The sequence below is a fragment of the Numida meleagris genome, chromosome 5, assembly GCF_002078875.1.
Source record: "Numida meleagris isolate 19003 breed g44 Domestic line chromosome 5, NumMel1.0, whole genome shotgun sequence".
NCBI classification, from domain to species: domain Eukaryota; kingdom Metazoa; phylum Chordata; class Aves; order Galliformes; family Numididae; genus Numida; species Numida meleagris.
Window position 1 is genome coordinate 15,583,918 of NC_034413.1, and position 24,971 is coordinate 15,608,888.

Consider the following 24,971-nt stretch of genomic DNA (forward strand, 5'->3'; position numbering starts at 1 on the left):
CTGGTAATTGAGTTAATTAAATGTTTGCATTGAAAGATGCTTCCTACAGTTACCTTTCAAGATTTGGAAATTACATTCTGAAGGAAGAAAATGTTTAATAGATTCTTCCATTTGTGTAAACACGTTATGCAATTTTGTTCTTTACTCAGAATTAGCTACAAGAGCTATAATAATTATTGTTCTACACTGGAAACGTGGGTTCAAATTGCAGCTTAGGAAGGAATGTGAGACAGGGATAACCAGGAGGATTGCTGCTGCTCTAGACAGAGACATTGGTTTGTTTTTCCCAAACTGGACGGGGAAGCAGAAGAACTGAATTACTTCCCTTCTGCAACAACGGTAGGGAAAAATTAGATTTAATTCCTGTGTGGTTACAGGCTTTGTTTTTCTCTGCCTGGGTTCCTGGGGTATATTTTAACTCTACATGTTAAACAAAACAAAAAAATGACCAAAAAAAAAAAGCCACCAAACCATCACTTAATTTAACATGCTTTGTAAATTTACAGGAATCTAAGTTTAATAAATAGGATGTATTCACCATTGAGCTTGGGGGAAGGAAGACAGAAGGTACACTGAGTGACTCTAAGGAAACAGTAACCATGCGTTAGGAAAGCTGCCTGTTCTCCTGCACTGACTCCTTTGTATGTGCTGTGTGGGAGGTTACCTGAGATGCTCTCCAGGTCTCTCTCTCAGTATGTTTCCACGTGCTTGGATCTTCAGTAGTACAGAATGCATATGAAAGAAACCTGTTACGTTACCATTATATTTTAAAAAATTCCTTTTAAAGCATGTGTAAAGTAACCAACTTTTAGATCAGAAAAGTACTTGTAAAACTTAGGCCATTATATCATGTATCTCAAAGAAAGAGTAAAACCTGTTTCTGGTTGTTTGTCTTTATTTTATATCCTCTTTTATTGTTTTCATTATGCCTCTAAACACTGAAGACATTTATTAGTTGTTAAAATGTTTTTAAGCCAAAATACCTTTTATTCTGTCTCCAAGTATATTCCTTTAAATCACGCATGCTTAACTCAATGAGACTGTGCCTGTATAATCCAAATTGCTTTTGCGCTAGTTAATGGATGTGCCTGTTTTAATACTAGCTTTGAAGACAGATCACGCTTAACTCCAAGTACAAGAAAGAAATACAGCTATGTATTGATTGGGTCACTACTGAAGAGGAAAGTTTCTTGGGGTTTTCCTGTCTGCTAACTGCGTATTTATTTTCACATCTAAAACAACCTCCTCTCTTTTTGACCAATTCCTGTGAATACTCTTAGAATTTCTTGAAATGGCACCTGTGTGCCATTTGTTTAATAATGAAGTGCCAGTGCTAAATGGCTGTTATGTGCTAATGGCCCTTCATTCTGTTGTGAAACCGATTCATTTATTTCCAGCTCATCATTTTTTCTCTACTTTTTGGTATCTTGTTTAAACGTGTCCTTGGTTCATACATTTAGTCATGTATGAGAGTCCTTTCAGATTTTCCTTTATATACCAAGTTTTGAACCCAGAGGTGGAATTACTGCACTGTAATAAATATTTCTTTATAGCAGCATATAATTCACTAATCTTATCAAACCTTTTTTTAAGAATCTTTCTAAATTCTGTTATAAAAAATGCTTTTTTATAACAGCACTTTGAAAGACTGTACTGTTTTGGTAGGTTTTTCCTATCCACTAGCTATCCACTGCTGGCTTAAGTAATAGAAAATTATTATCACAATAGTTTAGTGATGTTCTATTTCATTTTGTTGACTGATACCTTAATACATCATACTACCTTCTCTATTAGGCATGTCTAATGTCTTAGGGGTTGTTATATGGAAGTTATTATTACTATTATTTTAAACTGAGAAAGATTTCCTGAATTTTATTTTCATTTGAAATGTAAAAGTGTTGGATGTCAATGATTCTCCCATTTACAAAATGTTATCACCATGGAACATTCAGAGCCCACAGTAGAATAAGTAACAGAATTCTTCCCAAAATTAATTGGCAAAGATGTGTGTTGGAGCATTTTCTCTGCAGTTACAGGGATCATGAAATGAATTTGTGTAAGATAAAATGTAATATATAAAGAATGAGTGTAGTTTCTTAGCAAATTACACATAGATACTTTGAGCACAACTGAGTATCAGTGGTGTTTTCTGTTAGGGGTTCTATTCTCTCTCCTTTCTCTGTGAAATAATTACATAGAGGACAGATCTCAAACTAATGTCATTATCGGAATCTGTTGGAGCAAATACTGAGAGCAGGCCAGAGTGATGAAACCTCTGAATTGATCAAACATTTTTCAAGTTTTTTACGTTCCTTTAAAATTCTTTCACTGCTAAACTTCAGGGCTTAAATTGGGAACATTTAATCAAGTGTTGTTTTTACTGGGCATGACTTGAATTCATTTTATTCCAATGATCACTAAGAATAACAACAGAAATACCTTGTGCAGCTGATTTGCCTCTTTTGGTTTGTGTGGAAACTTTGGTAGCATCTGTCACGCACCAGATTATGTTTGTATGAAGATTCAAAAGGAAAAAGCCATTAATCATTAAGACTGTATGTTTATCAAATCACACTTAATTCTCATGTTATTCCTTGACATCATTGTCCTTAAAATCAATTTCTCAGTTTGGCATGTAGTCTTCATCTTTTACTGCTGATGTTTTGCTATTTGCTTCAGTCAGTGTGACACTGAAGCCATAGTGAGCTTTTGTATCATTTTTATCTTAAAGGACTATATTTAGTGATTGTTTTCCGGAGTGAAGCAATTTTCATTGAAGTAGTTCCTTGAACTTAGGCTTTCCTATTTTCTGTGCTATTTGAGTAGCTGGACAAGGTGGGAAGATATACTTGTCTTTCCCCCATGTCTCTGAAGAGTCTGTTGTTGCATGTAGCCTGGCCTTCAAGGTAAGACCAAAGTAGGAAGGATGATGTTTGTTGTGAAATGTATTTCTGAGGATCTTAAAGCCATGGCCACATTTTGGGGTTGTGTGTATGTTAGCTGTTAGAAGCTGTGCAGCTGAGGAGCAATCTGCAGCAGACAACTAACTAAATGCAGAGGTTGTCAGCATGGAAATGCAGCACCTCCAGACTAGAAAGGAATGTTCCTAGCATGAGGCTTTGAAACATTCAAGATGTCTCTTGTTGTCGTTTTACAGTTATTTACATTGTGAGTGTTGTGACTTACTGCAGCTACTCTTCATATAGGCTTCAAAATTTGAAAGAGGTAAATATGAAAATTAGGATCATAAGCTTCAGCTGAAATGGGTACCTGAGGTTTTTTTCCACTGTATCTGTGTGTGCAAAAAGAAAAAAAAAAGTAAAATGAATTCAATTTTCATCCATCTTGACCAAAATATTCAAATATTGGAACCTGATCTGAAATTCTTATGCTCTGTATAACCATTAGATATTTCTCTTGTACAAAGTTAACTCAGAGATGTATGTGTTTTATTTTGTTCTGTCAGTGCACAGAAACTGTGCTATGATTTTGGAAATATTTTGTATCAATTTTTGTGGATGATGTTATAGCTTGGGTTCTGCTTTAACTCAAGCAGAAACTTGGTTTTTTTGCAATGGGAATCATACACTTCTTTTTTTTTTCTAGAACACTTCTTTTTCTCCAAAGCCAACTCATAAATCTTCCCTTTCAACTGTTCTTTTTAGGTGCTGTAATTTATCTAGTAATTTATATATACGTTTATTTAGCATTTGAACTTAACATTCCATGTGGTACACTGTATTGCTATCCAGTATTTTAGAAGCTTTTGAATACAGATGCTGCATACAGAGTTGTCCTGCTAGTTAGTGTGTTGCCATATTGCCAGAAGCTCAATATTCTGATAGACTATTAATGTGCCAGCCTTTAAAAGAAAGATTAATGACGTGTATGTGGAAGCAGAATATTGCTGAACACATCCAGAAGACTGGCAGAGGAGAGGATTCCTTAGATGAGATTTCATTGCAGGTAAACAAGGAAAAACCTGAAACAGTTCAACAGCAAGCCTGGCAGCATACTGGCAGAATTTCTTTCCTAGCAGCCATAATCTGGGCATGGAGCATCTGAATTTGCTGGAAAAATTCTTCAAAGTAGCTGCTATTACAGAATAATTTAAGGCAACAAGATTGAACAGTGTGACAGATAGTCATTGTCTGACAGTGCAGTCTTGTCTCAGGTTACCAGAAGATTAACATTTCTGTGTATCTCCATAGGAAGAGTTCAACTGAATGGTCACCATTGCTTCAATCCAACCACCATTTCATATAGTAATAGTATAAGCTACCGTGAGATTTTAAAATGGAAGACAGAGAAATTGAGATTAGGGCTGGAAGAGTACTCGGGAGGAGAGATGGTCCTCCTGGGTAGGCTGGGTAGAAAGTGACAACCAAAATATTGCCTCAGTATAATCAGGGAGGTGTTCATCATAAACTGTTGTTATGGTAGATGAAATTTTAGTATAATTTGAAAGCATTTAGATGTTAACCCTCATAAAATTCTTAATAACAACTGACATAAAGAAATGACTTAGGCTTTAACACGTGAAAGTTAAAAATCACCTAAGTTCTTCTTCCATCCCACTGTTGATCCAAACTAGATTTTAGATTTGTTTGTTCATAAAGTCTTTCGACTAACAAATCCCTTTTATTGTTTCAAGTGAGATTTGCATAGTGTTTATTTATTGACGTACTAATGTTTAGCTAAAAAGGGATTTTTATTTCAGTATACACTGCTTGTTCTTGTAATCCATGACACTGTGATTGATATAGTGTTATGTTGTTGCTGGCATTCAAATAATGCCCCAGAGAGCACGGATTATGTATTTCAGTTCATGTATTTAAAAAGAATACCTCTTTGAAGCAGGAGTATTTGATTTTCCTTCCCTTTCCCTTTCCCTCTCCCCTCCCTCTCCCCTTCCTCTCCACACTGTGATGAAGCAATGAGAAAGTTAGGAACCATCTGAAACTACTGGGAATCTCCTGCCCCTTGAGCATCTTGTTCCTCTTCTGTCTTTGAGAATTTCAATTCAGTCAGCAGTTCCTGAAGCTTTCTGCCCCTTGCTGTTCTCTGATATGCTGTCAGGATGTTATCTCCTTTGCATAAACAGATGAAATTCCAGAACTAGCATGCAAAAATTCATTTTTAAGTTGGATATGTCAATATATTAGCATTCTTGCTAGGTTTACTGGCCTGAAATTTAGTCAAAATTCTACGCTTAAACTGGGGAGGGAATTTGTCTTATCCATCCACTAGTCCTTAAAGCATCTCTAAAAATGTTGATTTTTTATTTCAAAGTAGTGAAATCTGACATCTTTGCATGGTAGCGATGTCACTTGCCAAGGTGGCTAGAAGTTACTTTTAAATCTGCTGTTGCAGTGTGAGGTGCAGTGCACTACAGAAAGACAGATGCCATGTTGGCATCAAGTAGCTTTTGAGATCTAATTTTCAACTAGCTGATTGCACATTCAGTATTGATCCACCAAATTTGTAATTAACTTTCTTCTGGCAGTTGCTCTGAAATCAGAATATATGAAGTTTCATGAGCTGCCGCAGGAGGTGAAGATCCCCCAGAATAGCAGGGCTCAGGTGGCCCATTGCCAGGCATGTAGACTGGAAGCAATAAGACTGCTTTCTGAATAAATGTGCAAATGGTGGATCTCTTCAGACTTTTGGCAATACACGTGGAGCTGATTCATCGCTCCTTAATGTCTGTGAACAAGCTTTTGTGCCAGCCAAACCTTGCATAAGAGGAAGTGCCCTTTGTAGCTAAAGTAGCCATTTGTTTCGGTGGTTATTTGTTTAGGCACTACCTTCAGAGCCTGTTATTTCAGGCACACTAGAAATGTTTGCTGCCTGGTCTAACACACAGTATCACACTGATGCTTCTACAGATAATCTGGAGGCATTGCTAGCTGTCCCCATGTGTCTGCAGGAGGACACTGTCCCAGCACTTTGCTAGTTGCCCTGAACTGGAAGGCAATTAGGAAATCTCTGCTGCTGCTTTTGCATTATCAAAATTGCTATTTAAATGCTACAATCCGCATCTTTTTTTTTTTCTGCCAGTGAGAATACAGCCAGAAGCAAAACCAACTCATGCATTTCTTATGGACAGGTCTGTGATTGTTTCTAGCAGCTGTAACCAGTACCAGCCAAAGAGCACACAGAGCTGGAAATGCTTGGTTAAACGTGTTGACAGGATGTGGTAATTCAGAGATAAACAGGCAAATCCATCTTTTCTACACTGAAAAATATTTCTGTGAATGACTCAGGCTAGCAGAGTGGTGAATCTCTGGACTGCACTGCCATTATCTGAGCAGCAGTGTAGATGTAATTACACATGGCACCTTGTAGCTGTACACTGTGGATGCTGAAGACAGATGTGGCAGTTTCAGTTGAACTCATGGTGATACTTCACTTTAAATTCCTTCTGTATAGTATGTCAATGTGCATATATTTAGATTACACAGAGGATCATCTAAATCCAATCACAGTGTTTAAATGGATTTTCAGTTCATACTTGTCAGAAGGAATGTCTGAAAAACCTAAGAATTTTTATGTGCCCATTAATTCAACATTAATATATAAATAAAGTCTTCATATTGGTTATCTTTAAACAACTTTAAAATTTGAATTGTTTTTCTTTGTATAAGTTTTGCCCTGTGACAGTGTATGGACACCCTTTGTGGTAAAAACAAAACAAAAAAAAAACCAAAACCAGTTATTATTTCCAAGGTTTAGACATGTCTTAGCAGTCTTGTTGTGTATGCTATTTGTTTAGTGAAATTGGTTTTCAGTCAGAATGGATGAAGGAAGGTTGTATCTCCAACTATACACAACTTCTCTTTTTTTGTTGTTGTTGTTCTTTTTCTCTGGGCTTTTGTTTGACTGCTGTAAGAGAGCACAGATCAGCCTGCTTTTCAAAACAGAATCCTTTGCTGTTTCCTAAAGCAAGAACTGATTTTAGGAATAAGCAGTCATTTGTAATTTGCTGCCAGGGTTACAGGCATATACTTGTCTCTGGTAAAAGCCACTGTGCTGCACAGTTCTTGAGATCAGGATTTTGTGGTATATAATTGTAGTTTAATTCACTTATATCTCATTGTGATTGCTGCCTTTTGTCAAGTCCTCTCCAGGGGTTTCATAACTGTGTTCAATGATAAAATCTCAGCCTGAATAGAAATACAGAGGCTACTCTGAAATTAATGCCTCCTAGTTTATTATGTTGGCCCTCAACATCAGATGTAGATGTTGGTGGTATGGCAGTAGAAGTTGAACCTTCCCAACAATATTCCATTATACGTTGCTGCCATGTGGCAGCAGAGGGGCAGTCTGACACAATGGTGTCTGTCATGGAAGTGGATATGAAGCAAAGATTTGTCTTTGAATTCCTCTATGTGGAAGAAATGGCAACCTCTGATGTTCGCTGATGATTGCTGCATGTTTATGGAGACCAAACAGCGGATGTGAGCAGTGTGGCAGTGAGTAGTGGATTTCAGCTGTGACAACAGTGGGTCATCTCCACTGGCATGCAGGCTCTGGTTCATCGCTGGAGAAGATGCATAGCTAATGGTGGTGACTGTGTTGAAAAATAGTGTTTTGTAGCTGAGAATTTGCTGTATAGAACAGTGTTCTTGTGCTCTTTATATTTGTTGTAGTCTCCATAGAAATAAATAGGAGGCATTACTTTCGGAGTGACCTACATATAGATGCATTACAGTTCCTTAGAGACCTATTTCCACCAAAATTCTGACTTCTCCAAGTGATGTCCACCTGTTTCCCATTGTTCTGTAGAAACAAATGTTCTTTTCATCTGGCCTGCTGTGATAACTCATGGCTGCAGCACTGGAGATCCCCTTCTCCATTGTCTTGTTATTACCACAGTCAAATGAAACTCAGAGCAGGTATTCACAAATGCGCTGTGAAGTTTGCTGTTTCTGTTTCAAACCCGAAAAAGTGCATCCGGAGCATGTCTGTGATGTTACTTGTTTTGAAAACCGATTGTTTTCCTTACAGATCCTGGCTAAATAAATCTTTTTTTTTTTCAAATCATCACCTGGGAATCTCCCTTTTCTCCCTGTTATCTTCTGCTTACTGATGCTCAGGTCATACTAAGCTCCCATTTTGTTTAGCATGAGTGCCCTGTGGTTCCAGAGCTTCCCTGCTATTAACTTACAGTGTGCACAGTTTTAGGAGGTAACTCATATTGCTTGGTTTGGGGATATTGAGAGAGAACTTGTAGGTCTTTGATTATTTGACTCATTAGTAAATTTAAAGAGTAAATAGGATCCATTGGTTGAAGTTATTTCTGCAGTGAAATTAAATTTGCTCTTGATCCTGTTCTATGGTAACCTTCCTGCTGAGTTTAATGTTGGCCCTTCAATACTGGAGTGAGTTATTTGCATTTGAAATTGATCGCAGTGAATTCATGTTCATTAAAAGATAAAGATATGTTTTTAATTATACAGAAGAGGAACGGGAAATGAAAAAACTGGTTGGTTCGGTTGTTACAGTACTGAGATAGGTCGCAGCTGAGGGACTGGAAAATAATGCTGTCTCAGTTCTGATTATCTGTATCTGAAGCTTCTGTCACTCCATATCTAAGTGTTTGCTGTTCTGGGAAAGTTTCTACCGTATTTTTGCTCATTTTTGAACAGAACTCTTCTATATTATCTATATTGACAATTGTTCACCTTTGTATCTTTTTCATTTCTTCATTGTAAACATAATGCATATTGCAGAGGAACGGTTGGGATGATGTCTTTAGCATTGTTTGATAAAAACACTTCTGTCAAGACCCAGTTATTGCATGATAGTGATACAGTGGAAACAATTTTTTTTACTGATATAGATACTTATAGTACACATTACCTTTTAATATGACTGAAAAAAATAATCCCCTAAGAATTTTGGGTAATTTCAATCACAGCAGTATAATTTCCTGGAAACAATGTTTATTATCAGTCTATTATCAACTGAATAATAAGATGTCATAATATCTTGAATAATTACTTCTACTCCTGTGGTTGTTGAAACCTGTTTTCTGCTTTAGAGTGCTTAGTTTTCCCAGGAGCCTTCTAGAGAGAGCACTTGTTTAATGACTCTAATTTTCACTTCTATCATTTTCAAAACACTGATTTTCAATAGTAGAGGATATTTTTTGTTTTTCTTCTCAAAATAAGTGCAGAAGGAATAGCAGCCTAGAAATAAAACTAAGACAAATCCTGCTACCTCATTTGTCAAATCAGCAGACTTCTTCGAGAGTCACCTTTCATTTTATTGACAAGTTTGCTGTTTTCAAATTGTAGTTATTTCAAGAAGAAAGTGGCTTTTCGCTGGGTGTATGCTCACTGTAATGGTGCATAGCACATTCCTACAAGTATCAGTTTAAGAGTTATTGTGCTTGAGTTTGGATGAAAGTAATTCTGTGCCGCTGTCCTTACTTGGTCAGAATTCACATGGAAAGTGGCGTGATTTTATCAAAGTACAAATGGCATGGTTGGCAGCTGTAATTTTGAGCAGGATTAACACTTCTCATGTTCGTGTGATTATAGTCGGGGCAGTATTTGTTTTCTTTCTATGAATTCCACTTATTTGCTGAAAGCCAGTACTGAATTTCTGCTTAGAGAAAACTGATGGCAGCAGCTCAACTGTTATAACATGTTGTGTATTAGTAAATCATCTGTATGAATGATGGAATAAAATCTAATAAAGAAGCACCTTTTAATTATAGCTTTACGAGTAATATGGTAAATAAGCAGATCGTTCTGCTTTTGTTGCTAGGAAGCATTGCATGTCTCACAGGGACTGTGTTTAGTAGAACACACAAATGTGGAAAAAAATAGGAAAGATTACAGTAATTAACACTGGCCTTCCAGCAGAATTTTTAATGTTTTTATTGATGAAAGTTTCTTTGCATTTTTCTTTAAAGTGAGCTCCCCGTTTTTCGTATTCAAAAAATCACAAATCAGTCTCATGCTCACATTACCAAACACAAGCATAATGGAGTTCAATAAAGAAAAGAACATCAGCAAAAATCCAGGCTTTCAAGACTATCTTGAAACTTTCATGTACACACACACAGAGTTTTTACACACTTAAATACTTGAACTTTGTTTATTCAGCATAGACATATTAAAGAAATGTGGAAATTCTAAGGTTTATACTAATAAAAGTTGAGTTAATCTGCTGCTAATTTGTTGATGCAAGAGCTCCTTACTAAAACCTTGTAAAAAGGTTTTGTTTTTTTCTGAAAAAAAGCAAAATGAATGGCTTCAGATGGCTTTTTTTCAAGAGTTTTTGATGTGCTGAGGCTGGATAATTCCCTAAAGCAGACATTCTGTATTTTTCTCCTATTCTTAAATTGGTTATTCTTTTGTTAGAGATGACAAGGCATTTTGTTCCCATGCGTATCGGAATTGAAGTCAACCTGTGAGTCCTCTTTTAATGCTTGCCAGAGGTTATCTTGTTTTGATTAGTGGAAGCAATGGTTGCTATTTAAAAGATTATCTGCTTAGATTGTTTATCAAAAGGATAAATGAATCTGTCAATTCCAGCATTAGACAACTTGCAAATGAGTAGTGAAGGTCTTTCCCATTTTCTTCTGCAGTTTTAGCTATAACTTGACATGGCAGCACACAAAGAATATCACAACTTGCTGCAGAGGCAGCTGATCTGCTAATTTTACTGAGAATTGTGTCCTGCCTTAACTCTAAGAAGAAAATCTCCTGTGATTTTGGCCTGAAAGCGGTTCCCTTCTGCAAATTAATCTGAAGACCTGGTCTTTCTTTGAAGCACAGATAGTATCTGTTTCCTGAGGGATGTAAAGCGACAACAGAAAGCTGGAGGGCTTGTAGATGGGAGTGATAGGGAGTTTCACAGCAGAAACTAGCAAGCAGAGCAATGCAGATCAGTTCCTGGCATGAAAAATGATAAAAGTTGTCGACAGGAAAAAGAAACAAAGAAATAGTCCAGGAAAAAAAAGGACTAGATTAGTACGGAGAGAGAGAGTGTAGGAGGAGACTTTTGTGCGGGGTGTAAATCATGGGTGGGAGGATGCTGAAGCTGAGTGGGGATCCTGGATTTTCTGTGACAGAACGCAGGAGACTGGAACGGGGAAAGATCAGACTCTGGAGAGGTGACGTATATCAACAGTCAATGCGTGCAAAGATGTGAATTATGGATATATTTATAGGTGTAAAAATATTCCACAGAAATAAGTTATATTTCCACTTGTTCAGTATTTATATCCACACTTGAGCCATGAGGTATGAGCTTTTACAGTTCTGCTTGGCTGTGCTCCTCTCCTCGGATATTAGCGGCGCCCTGCTGCAGCAGCCTCTTTCTCGGGCCCTTAAATTAAAGAGAGAATACTTTTTTAGTTCTTTCAGTTTAACAAAGACTTTGAAATACTAGTCTGCAATTCAGTTTTTGAAACAGGAAGAGTTTTATTTATTTATCCAAATGCAGCAGTAATAGCGGTTGATCTTGTTTAGCCTATGACTTCAGTCATCTTAGCTTCCATGAAAAGATTTTCCTTCTGAGAGCTTGGTTTTTCTGTTAAAATGAAGCTGACTTTCGAAGACATTGCAATGGAGCATGTTGCTGTCCCTCAGACAGTTTCATTGAAAATGTGTTGAAAATTGATCAGTGGGCAGTGAGTAAAATGAAATTCAGATGATACATTTCCAGCAGTTTCTGGGAGTCCAGGAATACACTATGGATAAGTCCTCTTGCATCTGGTCCCTTCACTGTTTAGGGCCTTGTTCTTAGATGTGGGAGGCAGTAACAGGAGGTGCTGAGGAGGGCTATGCCTAGGCATGGTGGTGTGCATTAGCACCATCAGCAATGCAAATGCATTGTCAGGCTTTGCCAGCTGTTTGAGGTGTTTAAGCAAAGCTGCAGTTCTGGGACAGTATGCAGTGTAGCTCTGTTGCAAGTGTGAATATGGAAAGTTTTTGTCCTCTTGTGCTTTGTGATCTCCTGCAGCCAAGTCCAGTTCTACAGAGCCTACCCATGCTGAGCTCAGATCCTCTCCAGAACCTGGTGCCACTGATGGTGAGGGCTTGTTGGCAGTGGGGATATATTAGCTGCCCCCTGGGAGCGCCTTCTTCAGCCATAAGGCTGTTGTTTCATCTGACAGCGATCCAGTTTCTGTGCTCTTAAGACTGTACGCTGCGGCACTGTAAGTGGGGATGTTTGCTAGATTCCCTTCAAAAGTACATAACTAATATAAAGTAAAATGCCAACACAGGCTCAGCCTGTACACGCCAGTTGTAACTTGAGGCGCAGGAGGGGCTGACACAACAGTGCTTCTCTGCTCTCTGCCTGGCTGCTTATCCTGTGTGGGAGGTGTGTGGCGTTGGGAAGGAGTCTTCTGGGGGCAAGTGGATGGGAAGAGATTTTCTGCTGTGAGTTCCTTATCCTCTTCTTTTTTTTTTTTTCTACTTGAGACAATGACAGTTCAGTCCATATGTGCAAATATGCAACTCCTATAATATCAAATAAGCATTGTTTTTATTTTGACACATGCTTATGTTCTGTTATAAAGTTAAAAACAGTCCAAATGAGCTTTCAAGAGCTTTTTCTTACTAAAGCAGTCAGAATTGTTCTGCATAGATTGAAGTGGAAAACAAAACTGGAGCAGAACTGGAGCCTAATGTAGAACCAAAGGCAAGACTGAAAGAAAGCCTAGGAGCTCACATTGCTTCAACTGCTGCCCAAAACAGGATCAACATGTCAACATGATGTTCTTAAATGTCTTCTTTGATCTTTCTTGCAGGAGTTTGTGACAGATTTCTTGATATCTACGCTGTCCTTGCAGTTGCGTCTATTCCCCACTGTCTAACCAGAATATTTCTTAGAGCAAATTAAGTCCATTACTTTTTTCCTTGCCAGTCTAGGCACAGAAACAATTACTCCTTGGCTCTTTCAGAAGCATTTAAGTACTTGAAAATTTCTCAACAGATTCTGTTTAGCCCAGTGGCTTTATTTGGTCTGGTATAAGTTATCTTTCAACTTTTTGTGAACTATATTAAGAAAAGGTATTTTTCTGTCTCTTTTGATATTCTGTAAAAAGAATATAACAAGGGAATGAATTGTAATCTGTCATTGTGAACATTTTGATTTAGAGAACGGAAAGGAGATGTGCACCATGTGTGAAATGAGAATGCACTGATAGGAAAAAAGTCGAGTTAAAGAATAGATCGGGAGTGTATAATCCATTATGTGAGCAAAAAACCCCTAAAGGTATTTTATGAAGCAACACTGAAAACTAAACTTTTTTCCTGGGAAGAAAGACGAGTACAGAATATACTAATATGACTGTTTATATATTTAAGTAATTTTTGAAAAATTATTGTTCAGAGTACCCATTCTAAACTTATCTAGTCAGAAGACTCATACTCACTATTTTGGAATCATTGTGTTGATATTTCAGGCTTCCCACATGGTCTTACAAAGCTTGGCTTCTTCCATCTTAGGAAAAGTTTTATTTTTCTAGGGACGTTGCTGTTAGTACTTCATAAAACTACCATGAATCTTTTGTAATAATGGATAAAACACACGTACTCCCAAATATATGCATTTTCCCAGAAGAATGAAAAATATTTTATAACTTCAGACATTTATTTTTGCAGTGCAGTGAGTTCAGATGAGTTGTATCTTACAGCAAGAGGAATATGAAGAAATGCACTAACCACATGGGTTTTGCTATATCATTATACATTATCTCTTGTGCCAAGAGACTCCCGCTGGTTTAGTCTGTACTGCAGACTCTGACATGGAGGTGAAATAGAGTCAAGATGATCCTTTTGGCATGACTTGCAGGTGGTTGCAGCAGGTGTTTGGGTAAGTCAAGAAGCAAGTGCGTTTTGGCAGGTAGCTTGACCATCTCCGAAGATCCCGTTACCGGCTGTAGTTTTATAGATGTATAAGGAAAGAATGTATTCGGTTGTTTAAATATAAAGCATTTTCAAAATACTACATTGCTGAGTAAATGAATGAACGGTTTACAGGGACAACAGGAACAAGTTGTTTTAATTTTGCAGAGCTCAATCCACGAGTTAAAGGAGAAACCTAATAAATTTTTTATTTGTTTTGTTTTAGAACGTCAAGCGTGTACATCTATGGCCAGCTCCAGTGGCCTTCCCTCCAATGTGGCTGGTATCAGCAAGGAGCTCATCGAACTGCAGCACCTCATTCAGTTCCCAGAGGAGGTTGCCAGCATTCTCACTGAGCAGGAGCAGGAGCTCTACCGGAAAGTCTTACCCATTGACTACCTCTGCTTCTTAACCAGGGATTTGGGTAATGCTGAGTGTCAAAGCAAGCTTCCTTGTATTAAAGCTTCCATATCTGCCACTATTCTTTCTTCCCCAAATGGTGAACGTAATGCTGTAGAAGATCTTGTGACAAGATTTAATGAGGTAAGACAAAACCTTTAAATTACTATTTGTAAGTTTTGTTACCTGATATGTGGGTTAGTCATTTTTGTGTGTTGGTTTGTTTTGTTTTGTTTTCTTTCCCTCGGAGAAGAGTTCAGCTGTAAAGACAGTTTTTTAACATGTAAATTAAGAAGATCAGTGAGTTTAGCCAACTGATTTCCACTTAATTTAATAGGAGTTATGTGACTGATTTGCTCAGTGAATCTGGAAAACTGCAGCCTAAGCTTGTGTTGCATGTTGCAAAGGAAACAGAAGAAAAAAATTGCAGACATGTATTTCTGAGAATATTCTGATAGTGTGGGGTTAACTTTCAGTCAGTTTATTATTTTGTTCAGGAGCTACAGTTTTATTTATTTGTTTTGGGTTTTTGTAGACTAAGCACAATCTTAGGAGCCAGGACAGAAGTATTATAAACTACAAATTTCTGTGTTCTGTATAATGTAACTACGCTAACCTGCAATGTTTGTTTATTTATGGTATCACTGTGTGTGTTTTCAAGGATAGTATGTAAGAGTTGTTCTTTGGCATGACACATTGCAGGAATCAAATCCTGAACTGTTTACTAGAACTCTTCTTTCTTTTTTCTTATTTTTAGTAAGGTGATCTCTTGATAAGCTTAATAGAAATCTGAAATAAGGAAATAAAAACAACCCAAGCACCCCAAAACACAAAAACAAACCCACAAACCACACACACAAAAAAGAGAAATCTGACCTAACCCAAACAAAAAACTGAATAAAGCCTCAGGTCTCAGAGGTTTCAGCTGCAGAAAAATGGAGGAATTTCCTTCTTTTTGTTGTGTGAACCACATACAATATTAACTTTTTAAATTCATAGAAGTGGAGTAAAATGAAGATAGCCTTGACTTCTACTTTTTTAGTTTCTTATCCAGGGCATCCTTCTTAAATAAGAGATAAAAATTGTGCAGTATCAAGAAGATAGCACAAAATTAAGTAGATAGAGCAGAAGATGTATTAACCCCGTGAAATTCCTGTTTGCTCGACACCAAAGAATCATGGACTGAACATCTAGCATTTCAAAGTGTTCCTGCTTCTTGCATGTTCCCGAGATACAGGAACTACAATATTGTTAATATGTTGTCTTCTGTCACTTAATTCTATTGTAGGAATGTAAATAAAAATTGCAACTATAATATTTGGTCTTCAGACAAAGCCTAAAAAAATTATCTGGCCTGTGGTTGCTGTATTTTAGAAAATACTGTATCTGGCACATAGCCGGAGAAGAAGTCAACCTTCCAATCCTTTTTGGCCCTCCTCACTGTGACATTTCTCTTACCATGATCACCATAGTAAGGGCAGCAGGAGAAAGGTGAAGTGATCAATTTCCCGTGTGCCTGGTGAGGCACGGTGCCAGAAAAGTTGATTGGGACGTTTTGCAGATTTCTGCATGTAGGAGATTGACTTTCATGTCTTCCAACACTGAAACAGTCAATAAGATTGGAGAGCAAATAGGTGCTGAAAAATTTTTGTCAGAAATGACTGAGATTATTCCATATCAGAATGAGGTTTAACTTCAAAGTTGTCTCTTAGTAAGATGTTGAATATCAGTTAATGTGAGTTTGCAATTTTTGTAGCTTAGCATTACTTGTCTGTTGATTTTGCAGGATAATTTTTCACAGCATTTGATTGAATTCCTGAATATATGATGCATAGATCACATGATATTTAGTGCAATATATTATTTTAATAGTCTGGAATAACCTTTTTTAACATAGATGTTATATGTTTAAATAGAGTTATTGTAAAATATTTACTGTTTGTAATAAATCAGTATTTTCTATCTGCTTTATCTTATGGTGGAGTGTATCAGTTGCCACAGCCAATCACAGGCATGGACTTCGAAAATGTCTTTGTTTATAAATGGCAAGAAAATTCTTGTGCAAAGAGTCATGGTTTTGTTGGCAAAAGTCAGTGAGTGCCTGCTGATTATTTTGGCATTGCCTATAGAAATACTGAAGTGTATTTATAATGTGGGAGCCAGAATGAATTTTGAGATGACAGGCTTCTGACACAAAATGGGAAAAAATCATTTAATGCTATTGTTCTTTTCGATGAGCAATTATAGCTTATAGAGGATTTTTCATATAGCAATATGCTTTTTAATAATTTTCCTGATATACATTAATGAGGAACATGCTTGTTACACTTTTAGAATGGCACTCAGTAGTTGCAGTTTTGTGATATGGAGGAACTTTGTTATTGTTTAATAGAACAAACACTGACATTTGTATGGAAGCTTTCAGTGAGCACTGGAGCACTATTATATAATGAATTAATAATTAAAAGTAATGAATATTCTAAATAATTGAAAAACCATTTAAAAAATGAGTTTTGGTTGGGATCCTAGTAAGGTCAATTTTACCAGTATTGTTTACTGCTTAAATTCCAGTAGCACCAGAAGCCCTGTTCATGAGTGAAGCTGCAAACTGCCATTGACTGCAGAACGTGTATGAGGAAACTTCACATGGTTCTCTTCTACTTTAAATATTTTTGGTGTTATAAAACTGTTGTTTTAATGTAAATTAGAGGAAGCAGAGAGGGAGGTACATTTCTCTCCTCCCTGGTCACCAGTGACAGAATGTGAGGATGTGGCACAAAGCTGTGCCAGGGGACGCTCAGATGCAACATTAGGAAAAGTCTCTTTACCATGAGAGTAGTCAAACACTGGAACAACCTTTCTAGAGAGGCACTTGATGTCCCCTGGCTGCCAGTGTTCAGAGGCATTTCGATAATGCCCTCAATAACATGCTTTAATTTTTGATTAGCCCTGAAGAGGTCAGGCAGTCAACTACTGTATGCTGTTCATTCTTCCGGGCTCTTATCTGGGTGGTATTTCAATAAACTTGAATTTTTTTTTTTTTTTTGGACATAAATGACAGTATGTAGACCTCAGAAGTGTCTAGAAGGAATGGGAAAAAGACTTACACAGGAGGAAGGGCTTGTGGTGGGTGGTTGGCCCTAAGCATTTGGCATGGAAATGGTCTATGAGAACAAAATCAGAAGTCAGTTGCCCCTTGCAAGTAGGTAAAATTTGTACTTAAAGACAACTGCATGCTAAAGAACTGGTGTTATTTTTCCAATTCCGCTCTTATTTGTGGAAAATTGTAAGAGTGGGCACACTGTCTAACACTGGACATTAACTATAATGAACATTTTCTTTTGCTTTATTTGCTGGGTAGAGTGTTTTGACTTAAAGTATTTGAAGTGATTCACCTATCATATTAGTACTGATGATCCACCAGGAACAGTTTCCAAAGGTATGGGTCTTTTTTCTCCAGACAGGCAGGAAGACAGTTGTTGGAGCTCTTGCCCACTTCAGTGTTTCACTATCAAGACTGATAGGAGAAAACCTTGTAGTAGTAAGTAGTGTAGAGACACTGAAGATGGATAGCACAGATTAAAGCTGCTGTCAAACACTCCATGAATAGTAGCACACAGTGGCTGGCAAATATTGTACTGTTGAGGCTGGAAAACAGAAACTGCCCTTAAGAGAGCATGGTTACGGCTTAGACTTGACATAGTTATTAGAGGACATTCAAACATTATATATTTCCTTTTGTTTTATCTTGTCCTGGGCTTCCAAATATCAGTTTATTTCATATGTGTTAATTGAGGTGGCTGCCATGACAAGGAGCTTGAATACTCAATGACTTGTTTCAAAAATATGTTGGGAGAAAGATCACTTGTGAATGTTCTGTGAAATTAACACAAAAATACAATCACTTTCAAAGACAAACATATTTTCTGATTACATTTCATCTATATTCTTAAAATTTGAGGTCATTCCAGCTCTCAAGTTGGGTATTTCACAGGGTAATAAAATATTCACAGGAAAAAAGAATCTTATAATCTGCTAAAGTTGCAGTTTGTTTTCAGGATTTACCATCTCTGATGAAGCTTCCAGAAGTGTTGAAGTTAATATGACATCTAGCTCTGACACTAAAAATTTGCATTGTTTAGATATGTAGGTGTATAGGTATATAGACTTCCCTAGAAGGGGTATATGAAGGTGATAACTCACGTCAGAGATTCCCACTGAAGTTTAAATGCCTTCTGTGATGCTGCTATAGAAAGACTGGTCACTACTGCTTAAGATATAGTTGTAAAAGTTAAATTAAAAATAATGACTGAATTAGAGGACTTTTTAACATGTGAAAAGCTACACTATATTTGAAAAGGGAGAAGTTAAAAACAATGGATAACCACAGAAGGAAAAGAGATGCAGATGAAAAGTATTAGAGAATCACTATCATTACATGCTACACTGCAGAATGAATCTATATTACTATGTAATAATATGATGTTTAATGAGGAGGAGAGAAGAGCCAAAGGAAATGAGGCCATGTTCATAATACATTTGCCATGCACATATTTCAGTTAAAGAAGAGCAAATAAATAGGTTTATCTGCTTAGGAAAAAAGCATCCTTGTGTTCTGCAATTAACAAGGTGCTAACTCACATGTGCAGAACAGATCCAATCAGTTGCTTTGGTGTGGTAATGCAATAATGTGGCATCAAACACTGAAAACCAGGCAAGGAATGTTGTTGGATTTTGAGAAAAACAGAAAAAAAGAAAGGGAAAATTATGTTGTGCTGACCTGCATCTGCAGCTCTTCTAAGGCAATACATTCATGGATAGCTAAATGTGGATGAAACGGAACATTTGCTTATTGGAAATGTTCTATTGTAACACTGAGATTAAAAAGATGCCTTTTCTCAGTCATTCCTTAATTCTGAAGTTCAGATCAGACTTAACAAATACACAAAGCCCAAAGACAAGTTAAATAACTATTAGGAAAAAGTGTAACTGATGCTCTTTTAGACTTGAGATATGTTCTTTGGCTTTCATTATGCTTTCCAGTGGTCATTCTGGTTTTCTGGGATGGCAGGTTGTAATCGTTGTGATCTCAGCTATCATAATCTTTCCATACTGTGTAGCAAACATAACAAAAATTCTTTGTAATATTTCAGAAGACATTTAAAAGAGGGACTGGAAATACGGAAGTGACTTTGGTTTTTACTTAATGTTTGGTAGGAAAATTGGGCACTAGAACTAACAGTAATGGGTAGCTTTACAAAGCTATTGTATGTTGAGGCTGTTGGATTCTCTAAGACTAACAATAGTAGTGATATACTTTTTTACTCCGGTAGAGAACCACGCTCTCTGTTATCTGTCTATTGTGTTACAAAGCCTGGCCTTTCAGTAAACATAGGCATGCATTTAAAAGAATTAGAGACAAATGAAGAGGATATGCCAGACGGCAAGGAGAGGAGGAGGGGGGAGGGTGCCCTAAAGGGCATGGAAATGGCTGAAAAGTATGTGTGAGAGAAAAATGTGGATCTGAGTGCATCAGTTGCTTATCTCCAGATCTGTAAGGGAGCTTTCAAGGATTAATGGTTTTTAAAGATGCTATAATATGAGCTCAGAGAACACCCCTTCAGTGTTAAGTACTGCTGATCAATTTTCAGATTTTTTAAATGACTATCAGAAGTTTAATTTCCATGGATATATAAAAGCTGTGTGATGAAACTATTAAGGACATTCTGCAGTTAGCAGAGTGTTGGTAGCTAGAAAGAGATGAGGGGAATGGTAGCTAAGTGAGTTTTAAGACCCAGAGAACTGTAATGAGATGGATACTTTATTTTCTATCTTGTTGCCTGGTATGTCTTTCTCTGCTGCATTTAGTTCTTTTGATTCCTGTGCCCTGCTATGTATTCTTTATCCCATGAGCCTTATGGTCCTTACATTGTTACTCAGGATTTACCTTGATCATATCCCACACTCCTCCTGGGCACGTGTTGGTTGTTTTATTTAATATCCTTACCCTCCTGGTCTGTTGCACATTTATGGTTTTTACTCCCAGCTGCTCTTCTGCCTCCCTCCAGCAAAGCAACCACAGAAACACAATTTCAGTTTTCATGCTGTAAGCCTATGTTTGCAAACTAAGACACTCCTGTGTTCAGTGAACGTAATAAAATATCTGGCTATTTGACAAAATAAATGATAATGACAGTCTCATTTTTAATGGGTTGAATTTTAAGTTTTCTTCATTGTCATTTAAAAGACGATTCTAAACCCTTACTAGCAAAGCAGAGGCATATCATTTTACTGAAATTATGGAATATAAATAAATATTATGCTCTGTCTCTTAGTTCAGCATTTCTTTGCAGTGCCTAAATGGGTTTGCATAATACTTTTAAAAAGATTATGTTTGTACAAATATCAAACTGTTTCCAGTCCTTGTTTGGAATACTGTTCAATCAGATTTAAAATGGTAAATGCTCTTTGTAAAGTTATGTAATTTCACTTCAGCACCTAAAGTGAACCATCTGTTCGTAGGATATGCAATTTTAAATACTCAGATTTTAAAAGTGCATCAGAGAACAGCATTGCATGCTATACCGAAGCCCAAAAATTTAATAAAGAACCTTTACCAAAACCTGTTTAAAATAAAACAGTGCTGTGTTCTATGCTGTGATCCTTACATCCATCAGTATGCACTGATGGGTGTGTGAGCAGACTGTGAGACAAAGGAACTGATGGAACTCATGGCTGCCAGCTGATCAGTGCTAAGTGCATTCCAGTAGTGTTTCTAAAAGCCTCATAAGCATGAATCTTCTCCGTAGATTTTTAAGAATAACTTTCTCCAGAAAGAGTTTTACTTTGTGGGAAGACTTTGTAGGGTCATGAAAGGTGGAGGATTTTTTCTTTTAAAGAGAAATCAGTGTACTCTGATATAGTAAGAGTTATGTTTTTAAACAAGATAAGGCATGCTTTTCCCTCTTGCCATTAACCGTCATCAGATATTTAGCATGATTTTGTTTATTTATTTATTGTTTTATGTGTTTTTTTCATGCTTTGCAGGTTTTACTCAAGTTTCCCCATTCAGTTCCCAAATCATTAAAAACACAATAGCTTGGTTAAATGAAATACAGATTGCAATGCTTTTCCTGTGGATAGCTGTAAAATCAGCTTCTTGTTTTGTATTCGGAGACTTCACAGAGAGAAACTTCTCATGAATCTCCTTGTTTTGCCAGTATTAAAATTACTGTCTTTCTTGCTCCAGAGCAGATAGCAGTTGAATAAGTTACAAAGGTGGTCATGTTTAATTTTCACGTTTGGTGTTAGAGAAGGTCTGTACTGTAATCTTTTTGGCTTGGTAGCGATGGTATGCATTAAACCTCAGGCAGACAGCTCTATTTGCTAGTTGTGCCTCTGAAAGCTCCGTCTCTTGAGTATTAAGAAGTTGCTAAAATATAAGAATAGAAGACGTTGTTCCTTCCATGTAGCATGGGAATTGCTGCAAAAACGTAAGAGTTGGGAAATGAGTGTAAAGCGTTAGAAAGGAGAGCACTGGGCTTCGTAGGTGGGGATTGTTAACAGTTCCCTCTTCCCTCCCTCATTTACATTTGTATAAAAGCTAATCAGAAGGAAGATAAGAGATAAATCAGTTCCCATTCCAAAATTCATGGAATATCTCAAGCAGGTGTATAAATAGTAGTACAGAATTATGTATATCTATATATGTGTGTGTGTATGTATATACACACATGTGTATGTGATTTATGTTGATCTTTAGTATTAGAAGACTAAAAGAAAGGAAGTAAAGCAAATCCACCTCAAATTTTGAGATGCAGTTATTAATTCAACATGCAGTGAGTACTATTCCATCCTCTGTGCTGCATGAAGCAGGATTCTCCTAGAACAAACAGTGACTCACAGGACATTAAGAATCACATGCCAACAGATGTTGAGTCCATCACAGATGTCTCTTTTATGTCCGATCACAAAGTCCTTCCTATTGTGTTATTAAGAGCAACTAAACATCATTGATAAGCCATATCCCACTCTTGTCAAAATGGGAGATATTGGCCTGTGTATAGACATGACTTTAAGTCAGTGATAGATCAGTGATTAGATTATCAAACACACTGGGTTATGCTATTTTTTGAATGTGTGGTATAGATTTCCCCCATTTAAAGGCTATGGGAGGGTTTATTTTATTTTTAAATATTAAAATGCTGTAAGGTTATAAAATGTATTCTGCCTATTCATTCTGACAATTCAGTTACAAGAACTTCCCTGACAATTTTGTAGCCTTTAAAAAAAAAACCAAGTGAAATGAGAATTTTGAAAATCAGAAGAGAAATTTCTGGAGCCTTTTGGGAATGTAATGTCCTGAACGCATCGAGTTTCTCTGTTGTAAATGAAGATCTATTATTGCTACCGTTGTGAAAATTTCCAAGTTAAGTAGCCTGAAATGTTGAATGAGTCAGACACGGGCTTAAAAATATTCACAGTGTATTTGAAGATTAATAGTGAATTATAAGTATGCTTTTCCAAAATGCAGTATTAATTTTTTACTCAAGATTATTTGAAAATTTGATCAAAGTAGGATAAGTCCAAAAACCTAAAAATAGTCTATTGAGTAGATTATATTGTATTTAAAGTAGCAGGAGCTGTTAAAAAAATGCAATTAAAAACAAAACAAAACAAAACTAGATCTGTATATGTCATTACGTATTACTGTGCCTGAGATTGTTGCTCAGCTTCAGTTTGCATTGCCCAGATGTCTGATTCAGGTCCTGTTGCACTCAGACTCAAATTTGTACCCCTGAAAATTTCCAGCTGGGGCTTTTTTAGAAACTGAAATGTAGTGTGATGTTAGGGTGCTTTGTCTGTAACAGATGACAAGAAAATATTTAAATTTTCACTAGGTATCTATTGGACGCGATTTCTTTTTTTACACCTAAATGTTGATGTTTTTCAGTAATCCTGAAAAACCCTGATTTATATCCACCTGAATGAAAAGATGGATTTTATTATCAGCTTGAGTACTTTGTGTTTCAGTTTATGATGTTCAGTGTGTCTTGCTATTGTGTGGATTATAGCAATGAAGCCAGGATACATTTTCTCATACTTTTTAGACTCATCTAATTATAGGTTTGTTGTGATGATTTGTGTTCTAAAGGGAGTTCACAGTGAGTTGCAGAAACAGAACTATGTAAGTAGAATGTGAAAAAAATATACTAAGGAAATCATCTTTAAGATGTAGATTGTGATCTGATCTTAATGGGATATCTAACACAAAAACTTGGTCCAGAAAGTGTTATTGTAATTCTGAGGAATACTCGCAATGCATTTTGATCCTTCTGGCAAGGCTGCTACTGAACACCCTTCTGGCCAGCGCGTCCTGCCTCTGGTCCCAGAGCTGCTTTGTCCGCGCATTGCTGAGCTGCAGAGCCTTGTGCAGCAGGCACATCCTGCTAACCAGGCTGCGGGCATCTGTGCGGAGGAAGCATTATGCTTCCCAGGCAACAAAAGTGTATTATATGCATTGTTGGGTACTGTGGGCAGCTGTACAGTTGTTGGAGAATGTCAGAGGTTCCTATAGAGGCGAACCTGTGAGCATGTACTCCTGACTGCTCGTGCAATTCTCAGCAAATTAGTACATTCAAAAGTATGTTTATTGAGAATTGTTAAATCTCTGTATGTTTTAGTGTTCTTCAGTTAATATATACTTTAATATACTGAGGTTTCCTGTAAGCTACTGTATGTGATATTTCCTAAAGATTGCAGTCCTTTCAACTTACGTGCATTTCTGTGTTGGTTGTACGTGGTTCATTTTAGCTATGGCCATTATGAATAATTGTTCAAAATTAATGCCACACCCGAATTATTTCAGTGTGCATTTACGTAAAAGCTTTAGAATATTGGTCTTCAGGATAACATTTTTTGATCCATCAGTTCTGCCTGGGCAGAATGAAATCTTTGGGAGTTCAGAGCTGGGAAGGAACCTCAGACAGCTGTAGTTCGGCTTCAGTTCCGTGCTCCTTCAAAGCTGCTGATTCAGCCACATCTTCCAACTGCAACATTTTTATGACAAAAGTCCCCTCTGACTTTTTAAAAGGATAACTGATTGTTCTGCATATTAATTATGTGTTTGCTTCCTAGCTGGGCTCCAGGACCAGATTTAATTTGGGGAAAATGCACCCAAAAGCCCCTGACTGAATTCTCTTTGTTTTCTAGCAATCCTCACCAAAAAAAACAAGGAGTAGGAAAGCTGGTGCAGGTACTAGGCACAGTGCTCAAGAAAAACTTCAGTGAATGAAATGAGATGGCCTTTGTTCACAGCTCCTTTCCTCTGCTGCCTCCTCTCTGACAGTGCTGTTGCCTTTTAATGGTCTCTGTACTAATCTTAAAGTGATGAAACCTTCCAAGAAATTCATTTTGGAGTACTAGACTATTCTGGTTTTTGAGAAACCCATAATCCCTGTTTCTGGGATGTATATGGTGTACTCAGATGAATCGAGTGACAGTCTGAGTAGTTCATAGAAAAACTTTATGGAGAGTTGCTGCTATTCAGAACCAGCGGAAAAATCAATGTATACTCCTGGCTATTACTAAATAAGATATAAGAGCCACGTGGAAAAGAGAAGCAGCCTGTAGCGTATGCAGAGGGACAACTCTGTTTCACTCCTAAAGTCATCAATACATAAAAGCACATGAATGAAA

The 24,971-nt window shown here is 37.0% G+C and overlaps 1 protein-coding gene across 2 annotated transcripts in view; it reads left to right on the forward strand.

Moving 5' to 3' along the window:
* Positions 1-24,971, forward strand: part of PLCE1 (phospholipase C epsilon 1) — a 150,736-nt gene that overhangs the window by 80,966 nt on the left and 44,799 nt on the right. For both annotated transcript variants that reach the window (XM_021397672.1, XM_021397673.1), the window contains one exon: positions 14,101-14,417. In XM_021397672.1, coding sequence (XP_021253347.1) covers positions 14,101-14,417 — 317 coding nt within the window. The remainder of the gene's footprint in view (positions 1-14,100; positions 14,418-24,971) is intronic.